Source organism: Lepidochelys kempii, chromosome 9 (genome assembly GCF_965140265.1).
Source record: "Lepidochelys kempii isolate rLepKem1 chromosome 9, rLepKem1.hap2, whole genome shotgun sequence".
NCBI lineage: Eukaryota > Metazoa > Chordata > Testudines > Cheloniidae > Lepidochelys > Lepidochelys kempii.
Window position 1 is genome coordinate 69925964 of NC_133264.1, and position 12574 is coordinate 69938537.

The following is a 12574-nucleotide window of genomic DNA, read 5'->3' on the forward strand; positions in this document are numbered from 1 at the left end:
AGACAGTACCCTGCTCAGTCATGAAACTGTTTTTCAAAGCTTCTCTGATGCGCAGCGCTTCCTGCTGTGCTCTTCTAATCGCCCTGGTGTCTGGCTGTGCGTATTCAGTGGCCAGGCGATTTGCCTCAACCTCCCACCCCGCTATAAACGTCTCCCCCTTACTCTCACAGGGATTGTGGAGCACACAGCAAGCAGCAATAACAATGGGAATACTGGTTTCGCTGAGGTCTGAGCGAGTCAGTAAACTGCGCCAGCGACCCTTTAAACATCCAAATGCACACTCTACCACCATTCTGCACTTGCTCAGCCTATAGGTGAACAGCTCCTTACTACTGTCCAGGCTGCCTGTGTACAGCTTCATGAGCCAGGGCATTAAGGGGTAGGCTGGGTCCCCAAGGATAACTATAGGCATTTCAACATCCCCAACAGTTATTTTCTGGTCTGGGAAGTAAATCCCTTCCTGCTGCCGTTTAAACAGACCAGAATTCCTGAAGATGCGAGTGTCATGAACCTTTCTCGGCCATCCCACGTTGATGTTGGTGAAATGTCCCTTGTGATCTACCAGTGCTTGCAGCACCATTGAAAAGTACCCCTTGAGCTTTATGTACTGGCTGCCCTGGTGATCCGGGCCCAAGATAGGGATATGTGTTCCGTCTATAGCCCCACCACAATTAGGGAATCCCATTGCAGCAAAGCCATCTAGTATGACCTGCACATTTCCCAGAGTCACTACCTTTGATAGCAGCAGTTCAATGATTGCACTGGCTAATTGCATCACAGCAACCCCCACAGTAGATTTGCCCACTCCAAATTGATTGCCGACTGACCGGTAGCTGTCTGGCGTTGCAAGCTTCCACAGGGCTATTGCCACTCGCTTCTCAACTGTGAGGGCTGCTCTCATCTTGGTATTCTTGCACTTCAGGGCAGGGAAAGCAAGTCACAAAGTTCCATGAAAGTGCCCTATCGCATGCGAAAGTTTCGGAGCTACTGGGAATCATCCCAAACCTGCAACAGTATGTGGTCCCACCAGACTGTGCTTGTTTCCTGGGCCCAGAATCAGCATTCCATGGCACGAGCCTGCCCCATTAACACCATGATCTCCAAATTGCCGGGGATCATGGTTTTAGAGAAGTCTGCATCCATGTCCTCATCACTCTCGTCACTGTGCTGCCGTCGCCTCCTCGCCTGGTTTTTCAGGTTCTGGTTCTGCATAAACTGCATGATAATGTGCAAGGTGTTTACAATGGTCATAACTGCTGCGGTGAGCTGAACGGGCTCCGTGCTTGCCGAGCTACGGCATCTGCTTGGGCAATCCAGGGAAAAGGGCATGAAATGATTGTCTGCTGTTGCTTTCACGGAGGCAGGGTTGACTGACGACATTTACCCACAACCACCCGTGACAAATTTTTGGCCCCATCAGGCATTGGGAGCTCAGCCCAGAATTCCAATGGGCAGCGGGGACTGCGGGAACTGTGGGATAGCTACCCACAATGCACTGCTCAGAATATGAACGCTTGCCACGGTACTGTAGATGCACACCACCAAATTAATGTGCTTAGTGTGGATGAATGCACACAAAAATTAACTTCTGTAAAATAGGAGTAATTCGGTAGTGTAGACATACCCTTACACTCATCTTTTCCTTCCATCCCTTTTATTGCCAAAGTGACAGCTGTGAGTAGTTAGGATATGGTCTAACCACATATACCTAATGATTCCGCCCTTCTGGCAGAATTTTTTGCTAACATCCTATAGAATATTATTGAGAATTATATGCCTGCTATAGAATTCTTTAGGTTTTTTTTTTTTAAAAGCAACAGAAAGAATATCAGTCTATACACTTCATAGGTTTTTAAAAGTAATATCTATAAAACCATAGTAGTTTCATTCCTCTTAAATGGTATAGGACTTTTCTATAGTGTTTTCTTATACAACTGTAAATATCTTAAGGGTCACTATGCTAACACAACACATGCACAGCTGTCATAGATGTCTTTTGTAATTACAATTATAACTTTAATACTCATAGAAAAAGTATAAATACACACAAAGCCAAGCTTAGGGTACCTAGGGTCAAAGGCATATTTTAAATTGTGCAAAATACATAAGTGGCAGTAAAGCCAGTCAAAATGACAATTAATGCAGATTTTGTTTTAACAAACCAATTCAAGCATACCTATGGTTCATATGGTTGAAATGAATAAGAACAGGGACTGTGCCATTAAATAGACACTTTAACACACCTACCGTGAGGATGGAAAGCTCTCCCACTTTAAACAATCTTTGAAAAATGTTGAAACATTCAGCAACAAAAGGGACTATAAGGCTCTGACCGACTCCTCCATGACTAAAAAAATTTAGAGTTAAGAATGATAATCTAGGCTGAGCTATCAGCTTTAACTCTCACCAAACAAACAGAGAGGATGAAATTCTGACTCCACTGAAGCTAATGGGAACATTGGTACTGACTTCAAGAGGTCAGGATTTCACCCATAGGGCCAGATTCTGACACCCTTATTCACCAAGATGTCCCACTGCATCACTGGGATTATTCCTGGTGTTGGTGCTGCTCAACAGCAGCAAAGGTATCAGAATTTAGCTCATACTATAAATATAAAGTATAGTTCACCTTCAAAGTGCTTTACAAACAATACTCTTAAAACTGGGAAGTATTATCCCAATTTTTTGATGTGGGTAACAAAGGAAGAGTTAAATTATCTCCTTTTAAGACATGCTAAGCACTGTAACTCCCATCTATTCAAGGCAAAAGAGGCTTCTCTTGCCAGAGCCAAGATTAGCATTAAGGAGCTCCTGGCTCAGACCATGAGACTCTCTCTCTCTCTCTCAAAAGATAAGCACAGTGATATGCACTTAAGCAATAGTATCAGCCCAGATTTTCAGCTTAAACTCTGCTTCCTCACATTATAAGACCATTCACTTCACTGGAGTCATGCATTACATTGAGAGGTTCCTGTAATTACAAATCAGTATTTTTGTTGAAAGAACTCTCTGCTATATTTACCTGATCATTCGTAATGGATCCAAATGTCCTTTTCGGTGCTGTTTTGGGCTGTCATGTAAATACAAAATTAGAAAGTTTTTAAAATGTGTAACATTGAAGTAGTTGAACTACATCGAACACAACATTGAACACAACTATTCAAACACGGACACTCAACATAGTGGACTGGAACAGTTCTTTGGGTGCTACAACAGGCTAGTGTGCTGGGACTTAAGAGGGGGCTCCTAGGGTCCAGTCCTATAAAAACTTGCTTCTGGCATATGCGATTCTGCAGCATCACAAGCTGTCTCACTGAACTCAGTGGGATTCAGATTCTGGAGTAAGAGCTAAGCCTAGCAGGAAATATTTGCATGATTGGGCTCTTAGTTGGCAGATCACTGACTGGATGAACTGGAAAAGCAAAGCCATGGGTCAGTGCAGGCACCATTAACATGGCCTGCCGTGGCCAAGACTACTCAGGAAATTAAGTCTGTGAACCAATAAACGGATGGACAGTAATAGCTCTATTGGATTCTGATAAACTGATAGACCACAATGGCTTCTTAAATAAATAGAGCCCAAACCTCCCAACTATGGTAAAAAAAATCACATTAAAAATGTACAACACTCTGTGATGCATAGCACTTTGGATTTTAAAAGGGAATCAGGGTTTGTGATTATTTTTGAGACCATCAGAGAGTATTTGTTCAGTAATACACAAATAAGGGGTAGATCCTGTAAGGTGCATAGTGTGCTTATATTTCACTAAAGCAGAATGCTCAGCACCTTACAGAAACAGGCCCTGATTGGCAAGAAAACTCATTCTTAATATTGAAGGTCTTGTTTCTGCAGGCATGTTTATCTTAAGGCAATTTACTCACAGTGCATAAAATTAAGCATATTTTAACAGGGTGAGGTCCTAAACCTTTTTAGCAGATTGTACAAATGACAAAATCTATACAGAATGTATATAAGAAATATTCAAAGTGATAATAAAATATACAATGAGCAAGTGGGCCAATACAGTTTAACCATCCTAAAATGTAGGAACCTACCATACAAAATGCTTGTGGTTAGATAATCCTGGCATCAAACTGTGAATCAGCTATAACGGTTTCCTGACTCCTTGGTACAAAATTATTTTAAATAAATAAGTCATTTGCAAAAATAATACTTTAATAAGAAAATCTTCAATATATAAGCATCTTGCATCCAAAGGATCCTAAAGTGCTTAAGAACCACCCCTTCCCACTGAAATAGCTCAGCTGTTTGCTGGCTGATGAACATTTCAGGTATAGCCAAGTAGGAAACACTTGCAGTTCTGCTGAACATACAAGGTAGGTCCCAATGTTCTGTTGTTGTCAAGAGAATTCCTATAAAGTGAGCTGTAGCTCACGAAAGCTCATGCTCAAATAAATTGGTTAGTCTCTAAGGTGCCACAAGTACTCCTTTTCTTTTTGAGAATTCCTATGGAACACTGTAGCACAGCAGGTGCAGTCGAGAATGAGCCAAGAGAAAGGATTACAGTAACACGGGCACATAAGATTTCCAATGCAAAATTATACAGGAGCTGCAAAATGGGACAGATCAGTTTTCTGATTTTGTTTTTAAAAAGCGTGCATTTTTCTTTCGAGCTTGACACTTTGAATGTGAAACGTGTAAATTCCCACAGATGAAGCAGTTTGCTGATACCACAGTACAAGCGTCATAATAGTGTGATGTGGAGAATTTGTGTTGGAGGGGAAACTTAAAGGTGTCAGCCCTGGTTACCCAGGATAAGAGAGAGCCTGAAAAATACAAGAGACATTACTCTCAGTTTTTCTGCAATAACATTAAATTTACCTTCCCAAGCATTTCAGTGCTTGTGTATTCCTCCTAAACCTCCTTTTTGTTCAGATTACAATACTTTGGACCACTTACTGATTCTCTGCTGACTTGCCCATTGTATTTCTTACCTTTCTCTCCCTTTTGGAATAATGGTTCCTTATCTGTACTTTGTGCTGAACCCCGCCTAGTATTATGCTCACTATCAATATAATGTAAGTAGTTAGGCTTTGAGTGTATGGATAGGAAAGCTTTGCTTGTGATTTACAGGTGGGGTGGCTCTTGTATTTTTCAGGCTCTCTCTTATCCTGGGTAACCAGGGCTGCCACCTTTAACAATTTCCTCTCCAACACAAATTCTCCATATCACACTATTATGATGCTTGTACTGTGGTATCAGCACACTGCTTCATCTCATCAGGATGTAACCTCATGACAGCATGAAATAATTTGCTTCCATTTTTCCATAGCCTGAAGGAGGGTTCCAGAAACATTTCCTGTCCCAGCAATTTTCCCCTTCCTTGTAATGGCACTAGAATTTATACAGGGAAGAAAGGACTTGGGGTTTACGCTAGGTATCTCATTGTTCTTTATTTTATTATAAAATAGAATTTGTATGATACCATATTCTACATGTCACACCATTATAGATTTGATGCATTTGCCAGTTAAGGTTAACAGGGACCAAAGAACCAATCATCTGTAAATATATGATTACACATTTCATGGATATCACTTACCAAAACATAACTGTGGTTCAGGAAGTGTCAGGCAGAAAGTTATTCTGGGTACTCTCGCAACAAAAGCTAAATAAAGAGCCCATTCTGCTGTGTCCACCAGAACAAGGCACCTTGAGATTCTAAATACATTTTTAGAGTTATCGGATGACCAGGAGTTTGAGCAATGTGGACCTGCAATACACCCTATTCCTTCCCTGCTCTGTAACCAGGTAGACTGTCAAGAAGAAGAAGATTCAGACTGACATCCACTTGTGCACAGGAAAACACAGGCAATTGTATTCCTTACCTTAAAACAGATGCTGCTCAGCACACTTACCACTTCCATCCATTTCAATAGGAATTGAGGGTGATGGACATATGGGTTTAGAGAGACAAGGCAGATGAGGTAATATTTATTGGACCAACATCTGTTGGCAAGAGAGACAAGTTTACGAGCGATACAGACTTTTCCTCGGCTTTTTGAGCTCTGTGTAGCTCAAAAGTTTGTCTCTCTCACCAACAGAAGTTAGTCCAATAAAAGATATTACCCCACGCACCTTGGCTCTCTAATATCATGGGATCAACACAGCTACAACAAAACTGCATACATGTGGCTTTGGCTCATAAAGCATGGAAAACAGAAACAAAAAGCCCTTTGACACTATTAAAAAGTAGTGCAAATACACAGAAATTCATGCCCATTAAGTCTATACCTCAATCTCATTTCATTCCCTCCCCCTCCGACCCTAAACAAATACCTGAAGGAAATATGCACATGCCTCCCAAATTTTCTTTTAAGAGACAGAAACTTTACTGAGTTATATAGGTGCAAAAAAAGAAATTTGAACCCTTTGATTTTGTATTCATACACTGAAGTTATTTTGCATCATATCTTTTTTGATGTGAGGCCCTTGTAAGCCAAAGTGGGTGAAATTTTTGCATCTTGGTGATATTGTTTACTTTTAGGGAAAATGTTGACAAAATCTTTGTGTGGGTTACATGGGTAACATAAACACAGGCGCTTAACTAGAGATATAGGTGCCTAAATAAGCACAGTAAAAAATAAAAAACAAAATAATGTGTTCTCTTTACTTACATCATAAAAGGGCATTCTTTGATGTACCCTTACTATACCTTAATGTCAAAGTTTTCATTGCTTTATGAATTATGACATTTAAAAGAAGAACACTTTGATCTCAGATTCAGGAAACTTCCAATTCACGTTTGAAATTATGCACACTTATGGAATGCCCAATAATCTCATGCAATAGAGCTTTCTCCCTTCATCTGTTAGTGATATTTCTCTCCCCCACCCCTACACACACATTCACAAATAAGCTTGGGGGGAGGTGTATGCCTCGGGGTAAAAACTACTGAAATACATATGATAGTAAGACCTTCCAAAATCTTTCTTCTTTGTGGGGATTTGTAAGCTCAAAGAGAAAGTTTGTGTTGAACATTGAACTCCCCAGGGGATCATTTCTACTTTTGAGAAAAAAGAAAAAGATATGCTTTTCCAAAAAAAAAAAAAAAGTTATCCTTTTTTGTATTGTTCTGGGAAAGACATAGCTGAGCCACCTTACTAAAATTTGAAAGGTGCTTGACATATGCATGTACAAGATGCCACTTCACTGCCTATTGGAAGACAAATAACTGCACTTTCAGAGTTATAAATCTGGTACAGTTGCCCAGAAGAATCATCTAGTGCCAGTAAGTACTAAAAATAGTTGCAGAGATTGGATTCTAAAACTGATTAAATAAAGGCTGTTTACTGTGTTGATCAGGGAATACTCAGGACAGACCAAAAATCTGTTTCTGAACTTTTCTGGTGCTTGATTTATCAGGAAACCAACTTGACATCCCCACTCCCCCCCTCCAACATCCCTACTGTCACTCATTGGTATATATCAGAGTCAATACAAGAAAAGCATGAGTTCCAAAAAGATAAAATATTTCCCTGCTGTATTGTGACAGGGCCACTTTGGAAGTAAACAATGAAACAAAATGACAGCATACGATATAAATATAGTGAAAACTACAATAGATAAATCTTCATTTCACTAAGTATTATTATCTAGCAATTTGTGGTATTACTGAAAATACCTTCCTTGTGACTTGATTTGGATTAAAAATCCTTGGATCAAAGGAATATTTTAAGTACTCCTAGGGAAATTCTGCACCAAAAAATTTAAAATTCTGCACAAAAAAATTAAAAATGATGTGCACATTTTAAAATTCTTCAAATTGTATTTGTCAGTAAATAAATGTGACTCCAACACGGCAGTGGGGAGCACAGACCACTGGCTGCATTGAGGTGGGAGATCAAACCGAAGCCCCCAGTTCCCCTGGTACCATAGACTCGGCAGTGAGGCGGCATCTGACTGTCACCTTGAGGTCTCTTCCAACCCTAATATTCTATGACACAGTGCAAGGGCTGGGCCTGCTCCAGAAACACCCCAGGGCCCTGTCCCTCTGCACCAGGAGCACCCAGGTGTGGGTGGGCAGGCTCAGCAGGACCCAAGTGTGGAGGGGCTTGGTGTGGGGGAGATCCAGGTGTGGAGTGTGAGGTTTCTGTGTGGGGCAATCTGGGTGTGGGTGATGGGTTGTTCAGAGGCTCGCTGGGGTGTTCCAGGTGCAGGGGCAATGAGACTCTGCAGGGGATTTCTGCAGGAGTGTGTGTGTGGGGGGGCGCTGAGTGTAGGGAGATAGGACTTGGTGATGAGGTAGGTCTGGGTGTGGGGGGCTCAGTGGGGGAGTCCGGGTGCTGGGGGAGTGAGGCTTGATGGGTGGGGGTCCAGGTGCACCCGTAGGGGATCAGTGGGGGGGGTCTGGGAGTGGGAGGCTCATCAGAGGGATCCAGAGGTAGGAGGTAGGGCTTGACAGGGTGAGGGCCTGCTTAATGGGGGAGCCCCAGCTGCTGTCAAGGGGACGCCACATGCCAGGCTCCTGCTTCCCCTCGCAATTCCTCTATCCCCTTCTCTTCTCTTCTCCATTCCCCCTCCCCTCACTCCCACATTCCCCTCCCCCTGCCCTATTCCATCCCCATTCCTTCCCCACTGCCTCTTTCCCTCACTTTCCAATCCCTCATTTACCCTACCACCACCCCTTTCCCAGCCCCACCACGGGCACTCACTGTTGCACAAAATAGAAAACAGGAAGACTCCCAGCACACAGAAGAGGAGTATGACTGGCGCTAGGACCCATGAGGTGGGTCAGCAAAGCGGAGACACAGCCTCCTTCAGTTGGGTAGCTCTGCGCTTGCAGAATGGGTGGGAGGACAGTGACATGTAACTCCATGAGCCCCCCCCATGCCTCACCTCTGTTTGGAGGGGGGAATCCCCTCCAAAAAACTGCACCCATGGTTGCCCCCCGCACACGGCTTCCCTTTACTTCCCCGTTGTTTTCTGCAGGGAAAACACAGGAAATCTGCGGGGCAGGTGGCGTTTTCTGTAGGCATGCAGTCCTGCAGAATCCCCCAGGAGTAACAATTTGATAAGGAAATACATAAACATACCCAATACTGTACATCACCTAACTGTGTCCCATTTCCAAGGCATTTATTACAACAACATAGACTGATGAATGGCTGTTTCTGGGTTTTTTTGGCTAAGAAACCACACTCCTACAAATTATCTCATATGGGTTTATGTGGGTGTTTTTCATATTTTATATATATATATCCCTGCTAGTGATCTAAGTGCACCCAATTTCTGCCTTCCCTTAGAATCAGCAAAAATGATGCAAAGATCTAAGCAATCTAGTCTGTTCTTAGATTATACCCTGTATTATATACTTTAGATTTTTCTGCCCAAAATTTTACATATTTCAGATGATGGATTTTCACTGAGAGGAAGGAAAGCAAACAAAAATATCTTTTTCACAGAACCATCAAGATGCCTTATTGGGTATTACTATCACTTTTGTCCATTCTCTTCCTTTATCTTTAGTCATCTGTTTATAACTTCTGCTACATGTGTCATCTTGACTGTCATCTCTGGGGCAGGTCTCTGTTTTGGTAGGTCCATGATATATTTTTCAGCACTTAAAAATAATGAATTGAAAAATATTTTTTTTTTTAGAAGACTAATGACCAATTTTCAGGAATGAAAACCACACATTTCAGTAGGCAGCTTTTACAACCTGTTCAGAGTTTACCCCCTTCCTGAACCTTCATTTTAACAGCTATGAGCTTGTCAGCCATGCAGTTAATTCAAGTAATAACTTAAATATTGTCCCTAACTCAACTCCTGTCCACACTCGAAAACCCTTGACTGTGGTCATGCTTTTAACTTGAGCTGCTTGGCCTGTCAAGCTAGAGCGCCAGTTGGCACAACTTGTCAGCTGCCAATATGACCATTCTGTTGCATGGACGTAGTCTAGATCCACTCAGGTGCTACTAATCCTCCAATGCCTTCCCAGAATTCCCTCTGTGTGGGAGGCACAATCCATGTCAACAGCTCATAAACAGTATAAAGTGTTATATGAAAACCAGCTGCTGGATCCATCCTGCTTATAGATTTAAGACTCGACTCCCATCCCCACTTAGCTTTACCGTGCAAAAATTGGTCCACTGGGGCCCTATGCACAGGACTCCAGAGAAGAATGTGAATCTGAATGAAATTGTTTTTGACATTCAGTATTATGGCTTTCAGTAAAGGAATGAAATCCACAATAAATGATTGAACATGAGTCAGATAACAGAAACAATAGACTTCCAGTAGCCAATGCATTGTTAACGTTTTTCCTTATTATTATGCCCTTACGCAAGAACAGATTAGTTCCAGGAACTGCCCCGAAGGGAAAGCCAACCAATCATTTCACAATAATGTGCATATTAAGACAGCTTTCCATGTTCAGTTGTTGATGATTTCAGAGGCAGAGAACAAAGTATACCAATATTTCAAACTGGTGTGTGTCAAGTATAGCATTATAGTCACAAAATAAGTTATTATCTCAAACATATTTCTGATAGATAAATTCATTCTATAAAGCCCTTTGCGCTAACATACTGGGGAGAAATGAAACAAAATTCCCCTTGCATGCATGTAACATTAGCCAGGTCCTTTTACAAAAGGAAAAGGAACAATTTGCAGTTTTCTTTGTTACTGTGACCATAAGACTCAGTGCACCGCAGTGCTGACGTAAGAGTCACCGAGCCACCTAAGCTAATATGAAGTTGAACTTCAATCCTGTTGTTCCAATGCAGGTTCTGAAAGTCACCTCTCTTCTTTAGCAGTTCTCTTTAAATATTATCTGACCAGTTCAGCAGGAATGCAGAGTGTCATTTTCTCAGTTCTGCCAAACAAGTCTGTGGTAAGTGTGATTTTTAAAGTCCACACAGAAAATGGTAAAGTGAAATGTTGGAAATTTTGAAGTTAAATCTTCAATTGAAACCAGAGGTTCAAATCCTGCCTCTATAAATATGAACAGTTTATAGAAATTGTATATTTAAAATTATTTGACATTCAGCATATGGAACATTACTTAAACCTAATCTCTACATTTCTTTTGCACCCACCCAGTCTTCCCTGTATAAGTGTATAAGTGGAGTTTGTGTAACATGTTCAGATTCTCTGAAATGAGAGGCGTTATGGAAATAAAATATTTATTAATTTCAAGTAAAATGAGAGTGTAGTATATTATCAGTAAGGAAAACAACATGGACATGTAAATGTTATTTACTCAGATCTGATTAAAACACACAAAACTGAAATGGATTTCAGTGAGATGCATCGTTCTAGAATCATCTTTAAAGAGAAAAGAAAGCCTAAATATTTCCTAAAACTGCTGTGTGTTTCTGTTGCAGTGATCTCAAAAATGAACTGAAGAACTTCTGCTACCTTCCCAGCTCTGCTATGCAGTTATTCTTGCTAAGGGCTATTGGCAATATTGACATTTGATCTAAGTATTTATACAGGTCATCAATGTGGTATCTAAGTACCTTGCAGAGACTATCAGAACAATGATTCACTCTATAGATATGCAAAGTGGCTTCCTTCTTCCCCTCAGGTCAGTTGGGATAATGAGTATTGTTTTGTTTATTCAATCTCTTTCCCTCTCCACCTCTTCCTTCTGATCTAGTCTTCAACAGCCACACATTCAGACTTCTTTCACAATGACTTTTATGACCCACAAGAAACACACAGGACAAAAAGGGCCAATGCTGCTATTAGAGCATTGACTGGTGCTCTGCTAGCTACAGCTAGCACTCAACAGAAAACTGTTGGGGTATGAGGGAGAAGAGATTGAGGGGTTGGGGACAGAGAAACTGAAGAGATAATAGCACAGTCAAGTCCCAAAGAAGTTTCCTCTGGGCTCCCAAATCCAGTCCTCTCCCTCCAAATGGTAGCTGCCCTACCTTAAGTTGCATTCAGAAAACGGAAAAGCCTCCAAAATGAGATCGGCAGCTGTTTCAGAATTATATTTAAAACCTAATTCTAAAGAAAACCCACCTAGAGACTCTCTATTTTCAAGGCACAAAGCTGACAAAAAGTCAAGGAACTATATTATTATGTTTCAGAGTAACAGCCGTGTTAGTCTGTATTCGCAAAAAGAAAAGGAGTACTTGTGGCACCTTGGAGACGAACCAATTTATTTGAGCATGAGCTTTCGTGAGCTACAGCATCCGATGAAGTGAGCTGTAGCTCACGAAAGCTCATGCTCAAATAAATTGGTTCGTCTCTAAGGTGCCACAAGTACTCCTTTTCATATTATTATGTGTGCATTTATACAGCAAACATCACAATAGCCCTAGTACAAGCCATTTTACCATTCAAAGACAGAAAAATCAACAGCTCTACAATTTCAAACCCAATAACACAATCAGGTTTTCTTGTTGCTCATTTTTTGTTAAGTTCACCCACCATCCAATATAGGTATTTAGCATATTTATACAAGGCTCTGGCTGTTGTTTACAGCTCCAGACCTGAAAGACTAGGGTCACATATAAGCAATAGCTATTGGACTTTGTGAGTTCAAAACACTTAAAAGTCAACAGAAAGTTTTACAGAAGGTTTTGGGACTGATCTACT

The 12574-nt window shown here is 41.2% G+C and overlaps 1 protein-coding gene across 9 annotated transcripts in view; it reads right to left on the reverse strand.

The window, feature by feature from the left end:
* Window positions 1–12574, reverse strand: part of PCDH11X (protocadherin 11 X-linked) — a 1012591-nt gene that overhangs the window by 857244 nt on the left and 142773 nt on the right. For 8 of the 9 annotated variants that reach the window (XR_012160926.1, XM_073360863.1, XM_073360861.1 and 5 more), the window contains one exon: window positions 3023–3070. The exons of the other annotated variant lie outside the window; for it this stretch is intronic. Coding sequence is in view for 7 of the 8 variants with exons in the window: in XM_073360863.1 (XP_073216964.1) it covers window positions 3023–3070 (48 nt within the window). In the remaining variant the exon portion in view is untranslated. The remainder of the gene's footprint in view (window positions 1–3022; window positions 3071–12574) is intronic. 9 annotated transcript variants of the gene reach the window in all.